The 10099-nt window shown below is 44.7% G+C and overlaps 1 protein-coding gene across 1 annotated transcript; it reads right to left on the minus strand.

Moving 5' to 3' along the window:
• Window positions 1-9671: 9671 nt before the first annotated feature.
• On the minus strand, window positions 9672-10079 carry LOC106819391. The gene has a single exon (XM_014824034.1). The coding sequence runs from the start codon at window positions 10077-10079 to the stop codon at window positions 9672-9674; it is 408 nt and encodes a 135-aa protein (XP_014679520.1).
• Between the last annotated feature and the right edge of the window lie 20 nt (window positions 10080-10099).

Raw genomic sequence — 10099 nt, forward strand, 5'->3', positions numbered from 1 at the left:
TGGAAGCTCTTACAATACAGGAAGTGCGCATGTAAAATTTACACGTGAGTAGAACGTGAATTGGTAAAGTCGATTTTACATGCGCACTTCCTGTATTGTAAGAGCTTCCACCCCGGTGTTCTTCCCAACAAACATCCGACACGTTATCCGGGGTGTTGGCTCCTTACACTTTACCATTTTAGTTTTCTGTAATTCTGTAATTACCTACTCTACATATTAAAGCAGCCCTGTTACATATTAACTGGGCGCTGTTACACTGCCGTCCATCGCGAAATGTCGGTTGGATTGCGCCCAGTTTTCGCGGAGTTCGTTTTCAGACCCCTGTCTAAGGTATCTGTCTAAGTGGACAAAAAGGGGGCGGCGTATTCGCTGTTGGGGCGCGGCTTCGCCGCGAGCTCTGCGCTGCGTGCAAAAACCGGGGCCGCAAGTCCGTCTAGGTGTGATTAGTGCACAACGATATGTATCGTCCTGACAGATATTCTCTTACTCTTCTATCAAAGAGACCATACAGGAGAGGGTCCGTTAACGTAATGACATAGTAAAAACGATACATAAACACTGGAAATTCGAATTGCCAGTTGTACAAATCTGATAGGTTTTGTACCCAGAACGGCAGCCAGCAGAGAAAGAAAGCCAACGTGATTAGGCTGAACATTAGAGCCGACTTCATCTGAAGATTTGCCTTACCGCAGGGCTTCCTTCTGCATCGCTGACCTCTCTTGGTACCCTGTAGTCGTTCAGAACGTCTGGGCGCCGGCGTGACGGATGCTGTCTTACCTTTACTTGGCGGTCGCGTCGCTTGCGACGTGTTTGCTCCGTCGGCGGATGCTGAGCCGTGCTTACTCGTGCTGGCGTTCTCAGAGGGCGCTGCCGTCTCGCTCGCCTCCTCTCCGTCGTTGCCTCGCTCCCGTCGCCGCTCGGCAGCGGTCACCACCATGGATACAGTGTTGATGCTAGAGTTCTCAGGCGGGCGAGCGCCGACCCTGTTCATCTGCCGGCGGTAGATCGCCCAGAAGACGAGACCGTAGATGACGGTGATGAGGAGGACGATGAAGAGATAGTTGGCGACGGCGCAGGTCGTGACGATGGCCGTCAGGAGGCGCACGTCGCGGATGATGCAGCAGTCCGGCGCGACGACGGCGTGCGGCGTCGCGATCGCCACGGCCACGGCGAGCGTCATCACCACGGAGACGCCGAGAAGCCCGCTGACGTGCCGCGTCCGCATCCTCATCAGGGGGCGGCACACGGCGAGGTAGCGCTCGGCCGCGATGACGACGAGGATGCAGAGTGAGAACATGAGTGTAATGACCTGCAGGTAGTGTTCGAGCATGCACAGCGCGATGTTGTTCTTCATGTTGACGTAGTGAGTGAAGACGGTGCAGCAGATGATGATGTCACAGCCAGAGAGCAGACGCACGAAGACGGCCGTGAACCTATCTGCTGCTCGCGTATCGGCACATCCAGAAAGCGAACCACAAATGACAATGTTGCTGGGAATGCCGAGGATGACGATGAAGCTGAAAAACACCGCGTTCTGGAGATTGTGTTCCATAAGCTCGTCAAACGGGATTACTAGGAAGTCCTGGCAGCTCAGCGTCTTGTTGTTTCCAGGAGCCATTTCTCCGGCTTGATGAGAGGATACGAGATGTACTTCCTTGTCAGTGCCACTCTCTTTCGCCTTCTTTCAATTTATTCCTCTACGTGCGAACGTGTACCTTTTCTCGTTCTCGCAACTAGTTTAGAAAACCACTGGGGAAAACCGAACAGTGTGCAACGTGTGTCGTCGCATGCATTTATAGTAGAACTTGAGGACTGAAATCTATATCCTACCCTCGTTGCAAGTTCGCGGTTGCCTGGTTTTGAGCAATCTTTTATCAGCTAGTTTTCCCAGCAGCCTGGGCATCTCGTGTATTCATGTTTACGCGGTGATAATGCTCCGAGTATGAGATGACAAATTGTCACGCGAGCCTCGTGCTCATTGTACGCATGCGTGGATTAATATTTCACATATGTATGTATCGTGACCAGATATAATGAAAAATAAACGTAACTGCCATCATTTATACATGATCGCTACGTTTTTGACAATTAGGTTAACAAAGAGCATAATTAGGATTCATAGGTATATGAATATATACGTGCGCTGTGATATCATGTTAGCTTCATTGTGCGCTGTGATATCATGTTAAGCGCACAATGAAGCATGATACCATGTTAGCTTCATTGTGCGCTGTGATACCATGTTAGCTTCATTGTGCGCTGTGATATCATCAGGAGTGTAATAATATAGATAATAAGCTTCAATCTCTTTTATGGTTTTATGTCCCGTTCTCAACAGATCAGCTTTGTGCAGGGATGAGAATTTTCCGCCGATCGGCGGAATTCCGCCGATTTGACAGCCGCGTGAATCGTGCAAATTCGGTGGAAATAAAAGGAAATAGGAAAAAGGGGAAAAAACTTTTTTTCTTCTGAGGGTGATGACTATTTCTGTTTCAAATGGCTATTCCAATTAATCCAATAACATATAATTAAGAGTTACTTAGTTTTGACTTCAGCACCAACCAATTCTGCCAGTTGTATGTTTAATTTGTTAAACTGCTAGACAGGTGAACATTAGTGTACTGCCTGTGAACGTTTAACATGGTTTGAGTAAATTTTTATATCGCATGATTATATTGCAGTTTTATTATTCATGCTTGAAAGAAATGTTATACTTGTTTTCTACCAGTTTAATGTATATTGTTAGCCATTATGTACAGTTGCTAGATTAGCAACAAAAGGTCATGGGGAAGGCCTCAAATCTGTTGTTAAAATAATATTATATTACAAGTATGGCTTTTGCAAATACCTAAATTGAGCTAGAATGTATCTCCACATGGCCTAAAGATGCCGTTACAGACCCCACTTGGGGGATGGGGCACTCCTCCCGCACCCTTCCCACTTGGCGGCTACGCCGCCTCGTACTTGTCCTTCGTTATCTTTTCCTCTTTTTTCCCTTCTTGCTGTTCTCAACCCTGTTTGTGTTGTTCAAGTAAACGATATGCCAAGCTTGATGCATGTTTCTTTTGTATTTTGTTTCGTTGTGACTATAGCGGGACCACCTGAATAGTCTATTCATATATACTCCTGTTGCGATTTTTATTCAACAGCTCCGACATTTCCTCCATATCTTTCTCTATTGCGACGCGAGCAGTTTTGTTTGCGTTATCAGCAGCTAGTTAATTTCCGGAGACGCTGTGACTAAATGTGGTCTATTATAACCAGGAGTACACCATGAAAGGATCTCTTGATGGTCATAATCAAACATGCATGAATCGATGTGAATATATTCATAAATCTCTCTATTGATGCACTCCTGATATAATTGCAAATTTGCTACGCTCCGGCTCCGATGATAAATATTCATGTAATTAACGTGAATGCGCCCGACATAGAAATACATAGAGACACCTATTTTTACCTCTATTACCTCTACCTATATTATTTCTATGGCGCGCGCGCATGTTGGAGTTTACACCAAATAGTCGACATGACATGCAATCGTGTGCATTATCTTATCCTAATAAGTCGCTTAACGACACGTTGATGTAGTTCAAAAGCAATCGCTTGAGGAAAGTTTACATAGAGCTTGTAATGTGGTTTGCGTGTGTTGCAGTGTTTGATCAGGAGGGCGTTATGTAACAACCACCGGTACCTATTACGCCGCGAGGGACAAGTGAAAATGTGAGATTTCTTTAGTGTGATGAGTGAACAAAACAGTACTAGATGAACTTTGGAAATTTTTAATATTTTCAGAATTCACAACTCTATAAATAATTTCTATATAATAATTCATAGAATTCTAGAATTCGTAGAGTTCTATAAATAATCTATCTATGTATAATGTATAGGATTAAGATGAGGATACGGGTATAGTGATCTTAGGCTTATTTAAAAGGTCAGAAATGAGGGAATAGGAAGAAGTAAACAAGTTTATATCGATAAATACTTGTGAAGTTAGGCTGGTGAAGCATAAGCAGCAATGCAAATAGATATTACTAGCCTTTAAATAGGACATAAGTAGGCCCCTACTGGAAACGAGCTTAATTGGATATAGTCCATGTTGGCTGGCTGTAGTAGGGACACTGTTTCAAGCGCTTTGGCTATCACTTCTGATCTCGGATTCAATGATTCTGAGATGATTCATGGATTGATTATGATTCGAGACTGGTGTGATAAAATGGCGCATGCGTATGCGAGCAGAAATTTCCCTACAGTTTACGTTTAAGCATTACGGGTAGTAAGTACCGGTGGTTGTATGTTATATAGTGCCCACCGTTTGTTCACTGTGGCATGAGGCAATGTGGCGTGAGCGCCATCGTGTAAGTTGCCTGGTTACCGTGACGACCGTATAGCTTGACGACCGAGCTTGCCTTTCTGAGCATTAGCGTTGACAGGTCGTGCGACCGTCTGAAAAGCTTGGTACACGACAAAACATTTCCTTTTTCCCCTCGTGGCGTTTCCCTTTCCTAAACGAGGCAATCAACGTCTGATGATGCTACTTAATTGCACTAACTACGTGAACGTGCGGGATATCCAATTCCGCGTGGTGACAAATTGCAGCGTTTGCGCTGTTTTTGCACAAGCTTTTTACCGTAGCTGAACGCTAGGCTGCATTCACAGGCACTTGGAGCGTTTCAATAAAACATAATGCTAAATAAATACGATATCTATTTACTACCAAAGTCTTAATTAATGTTTCTCTACTGTCTTCCGCCTATTATGTGTGTGTGTTGTGTGTGCTGTGCGTGCTGCGTGCGTGCGTGCGTGCGCGTGTGTGTGTGTGTGTGTGTGTGTCGTGTGTGTGTGTGTGTGTTGTGTGTGTGTGTGTGTGTGTGTGTGTGTGTGTCAGGTGCGACCAGCGTGCGACAGCGTGCGTGCGGCTGTACTATGTGTGTTGCAGATGAGCATTTGCCACGGCATTATACAGAAATTGTCGGCAATTATATCATTATATATATATATATATATATATATAATATATATATGTGGTGCGTGTGCGGTGTGCTGTGCGTGTGCCGTGTGCGTGTGGCCGTGTGCGTGGTGCGGTGTGCTGTGTGCGTGTGTCAGTGTACGGCAGCGTGCGTGCGTGTAGCAGATGTGTGTTGCGAGAGAGCATTTGCACGGCATTTTCAGTAGTCCATGAGCCAACAACTTTCTATTACCAAGGTTGGGGGCAAATGCTAACATGCTTTTCTGAAAGCAGCTGTGTGTGTAGTATTCAAGAAATATGTTATATGTTGTCCAGATTCGGAGCTAAGGGGGTCACGCTGACTTTAACAGTCAGTAATTTTATCAAATTTGCTGATGTTTATAACTAAATATGTTAAAAAAATTATCATCTCGTTCTGATATGCAAGGTAATTCTGTCATCTCTTCAACTATTAGTTATGTTTATGGTGAGGTTCATTTGCAAGCAAAAAGTTTTTGATAATTTGGGATGTTGAAGTCCAATCGTGACTAATAATATTATTTCTTAAAATAGGTAAATTATAGAAAAATGTATCATTATACTTTAAATGATCCAACGAAAGATGACTTAATATCGCGCATTAAAAACAATAATTAAGAAATTTTGGATTTATTGTTAATAATCCTGACCGTTTCTTTTGTATTTTCGTGCCATTGTGAAGAGTTATATAAACATTTTATAAAGCGCGGGTGTAGTGTTTGGTCACCCTGCTGGTAGAAACCAGAAATTCTAAAAACGTAAATATTGTTTCATTATAACAATTCATTTATACAAGATTAAATTTAAAATGAAACTAGCTCGTTTGAGGCAATTCTCTGACTAGATATGCTTAATTAAAGTTCTTCAGATGAAGACTGATCATATTAGATCACGTCTAACAGTTGTTTTACTAACCTGTCAGGTAGCTGAACCGTGACGTATTTGTATACCACATATCGAGCGGACGGATGAACGGACGGACGAGCGGACGGACGGAGGGAAGGAAGGAAAGATAGACGGATGGATGGATGGATGGATGGATGGATGGATGGATGGATGGATGGATGGATGGATGGATGGATGGATGGATGGATGGCTGTGGATGGCTGTGGATGGCTGTGGATGGCTGTGGATGGCTGTGGATGGCTGTGGATGGCTGTGGATGGCTGTGGATGGCTGTGGATGGCTGTGGATGGCTGTGGATGGCTGTGGATGTGGATGTGGATTTGATGGCTGTGATGGGGTGTGGATGTGGATGGCTGTGGATGTGGATGTGGATGTGGATGGCTGTGGATGTGGATGTGGATGTGGATGGCTGTGGATGTGGATGTGGATTGGTGTGGATGGATGTGGATGTGGATATGGATGGATGTGGATGGATGTGGATGTGGATGTGGATGGATGTGGATGTGGATGTGGATGGATGTGGAATGTGGATATGGAGTGGATGTGGATGTGGATGTGGATGTGGATGGATGTGGATGTGGATGGCTGTGGATGTGGATGTGGATGATGTGGATGGATGTGGATGTGGATATGATGGATGTTGGTATGTGAATGTGGATGGATGTGGATGATGTGGATGTGGATGGATGTGTGATGTGGATGTGGATGGATGTGGATGGATGTGGATGTGGATATGGATGGAGTGTATATTGGAATGTGGATGTGGATGTGGATGTGGATGTGGAGTGGATGTGGATGATGTGGATGGATAGATGGAGTGGAATGGATGTGGGATGGATGGACGGGACGGACGGACGGGACGGAAACGGACGGACGGACCGGACGGAAGCGGACGGACGGACAGACGAATGGATGGATGAATTGGATGGATGGATGGAGTGGATGATGGCTGGGATGGATGATGGATGGATGGATGGATGGATGGATGGATGGATGGATGGATGGATGGATGGATGGATGGACGAGTGGACGGATGGACGATTGAACAGACGGATGGATGGACGGATGAATGGATGGATGGGATGGGATGGGATGGGATGGGATGGATGGGATGGGATGGATGGATGGGATGGGAAATGGGATGGGATGTGGATGGATAAATGGCTAGATCAGGGGTGGGGCAAACTACCGCCGGCGGGCCGCCATGCGGCCTCTACGGGTCTGTGCGGCGCGCGAAGCCTGGCGAGGAAAATAAAAAAATAAAAAATAAAAAATATTTTTTTTTAAATCATAGATTTTTGGTGAAGTCCAACATGTTTGTGCTTGAACCCCGAGGCTGACTTTTTCAGTGTCATACAGATTTACTGTTCTATTTGTCTCTGGTTCGCTCTGGGCAACGCCATTTCAGCTAATTAATGTCCAGAACTGGCGCCCATTGTGGCAAAAACGCACGCTATATCTAAGCGACCGCCTGATTTTAAAAGTGCGGCCCTTACGATTTTCAATGCCGCCTGATGCGGCCCTCAGCTTTGAAAAGTGTTGCGGCCCGCACTGGCTAGATGGATGGGATGATGGATTAATGGCTAGAGATGGGATGGATAATTAAAAAGATGCGATGGATAAATTAATAGGGATGGATGGATAAATTAATAGGAATGGATGGATGGATGGAATGGATGGATGGACGCACGGACGGACGGACGGACGGAGAGACGCAAGAGAAAATAATATAAGGAGTATTAATATAGTAATGAAGTCTCTATATATTTCTATGGGAGGGACGGGGACGGACAAATGGATGAATGAACGGGTGAAGTGAAAGGTCACGATAATATGTGCGGCATTAAAGATTAACAGCAATTATACAGGGCAATATTACCACAAATACTGTTAATTTATCGCACTGACAATTGGTAAAATTACGCAGGCAGTGTTGTCAAAATTAATTAACTGTCGCGACGGAATGTTTAACTATGCTATTTAATAAATGTGAGAGCGCTTACAAGTACGCTTTAAGCCAGTCTGATATATTAGTAGTACGGCAAGAGTGTTGAAATTTCACGGATGCCATAGCAATGGCACTCGAGAAAGTCGGAAGCACAAAGTCGTTGATAGTGCTTATTCTAACGATAAACAGCAATAATTAATTATTTCAGGCGCCTTTCGGTGCTTTTTGCAGATAGGTTTTAATACACTTTATCAGGAGTGATTAATAAATTGTTTCACTCCTGGTATTGAATCTATATTAGCTTTATTTATGCATATAAACCTGATAACCAATAGGCGGCTAATAGATGCATATGCATTATATAAGCACTAAACTCACACACACACAACACTACACAACACAACACACACACACACACTACACACACAACGTCACGCACACACACAGCACCACACACACGGACTAACACCCAAACACAACATCACACAACACACACAACACACACGAACACACACAACACACACAAGACACGCAACGCCACACACACACACGCAACACACTATAACACACGCACACACAACACACACACACATCAGCACACACAACAACACAGCACACACACAAGCAACACATACATACACACACATCACACACACAGACACAACACACCGCACACGCGCGCGCGCGCTGTGTGTCACCGCTCGTGAGAAGTAAGCGTGTAAATCTTGTAAAATAAAATGTAATCATTGAAAAATAGCACGTTTTTGAATTCTTTGTGTTCTACCACAGTATGAACACAAACTAAACTTCCGTTTTAAAATGTCTTACTAAATCCTACAATGTCAGCGAAAAATACAAAGAAAACGGTCAGGATTCAATTACAACAAAATCAAAATTCTTATTATTGTCTTTTAAGTAGGATATTAAAGTTTCATTCTCTCGTTGGAATCATTTAAAGTATAGATGCCTTTCCTATAACTTTTACGTATTTTGAGAATCAATATCATTGAGATGACTATATATAATCAAAAACTTTTGTTGCAAAAATGAACCTTCACACCATAAACCTAACTAATAGTTGAAGAGATGACAGAATAACCTTGCAATACAGAACGGGATCAGATTTTTTTAAAAGATTTAGTATAAATCAGTTCCAAATTTGCATAATTAACTGACTTAAAGTCAGCGTGACCCCCTTAAGCTACCGATCTGACAAGGCTATCAGACATATTTTAATTGATTCTACACAGCAAGGGCTTTCAGAAAATGTATGATAGCATTTGCCCGCAACTTGGTATTTTTATGAAATGTCAATTTTAGGCTGCCTGGCTCATGGACTACAGAAATTGTCGGCAATCGAATAGGCGAAAGGAGAGTAGAGGCGCGTCACACTGGCGGGAATAGCGCCGGGATCGCAAATCTCGGTTTTTGCATCGCGATCGAATGCTGCGAGATTTTTACAAGTGTGAAGCGGCAAAAATCTCACTACGTAAATCGGCGATCAGCATCGTCGTTGCATAATGCGCAACATTATTAGAACTGCGTTTATTAGACTGCGATAATTAGACTGGCGATTATTTGGGGAGTAGCGCGATAATGCACCGCGCGGCGTTGTGTGAACGCTCTGCTGGCAAATAATCCCGGTATTTTATATGAGCCAATAAAAAAAATAAGATAAAAAATGAATGTTGAGTTTTAGGCTGCATCGTACATAGTCAGATGCAGCTTGTAGAATCGCATGAGTCGTACCTCTGTCGTGCGATGCGTCCGTCCGTCCGTCCGTGCCCGTCCGTCACAGTGGCACAAATCTTAACGCTCGCGTAACGGTCACGAATCGGACGTGGGGGGTAATCCGACGATGNCCCTGTTCATCTGCCGGCGGTAGATCGCCCAGAAGACGAGACCGTAGATGACGGTGATGAGGAGGACGATGAAGAGATAGTTGGTAACGGCGCAGGACGTCATGATGGCCGTCAGGAGGCGCTCGTCGGTGATGATGCAGCAGTCCGGCGCGACGACGGCATGCGGCGTCGCGTACACGACCGCCACGGCGAGCGTCATCGCCACGCAGACGCCGATAAACCCGCTGACGTGCCGCGTCTGCATCCTCATATGGGGGCGGCACACGGCGAGGTAGCGCTCGGCCGCGATGACGACGAGGATGCAGTATGAGAACATGACTGGAATTATCTGCAGATACTGTTCGAGCATGCACAGCGCGATGTTGTTCTTCATGTTGACGTAGTGAGTGAAGA

The sequence above is a fragment of the Priapulus caudatus genome, unplaced genomic scaffold (genome assembly GCF_000485595.1).
Source record: "Priapulus caudatus unplaced genomic scaffold, Priapulus_caudatus-5.0.1 Scaffold3329, whole genome shotgun sequence".
Lineage (NCBI taxonomy): Eukaryota > Metazoa > Priapulida > Priapulimorpha > Priapulimorphida > Priapulidae > Priapulus > Priapulus caudatus.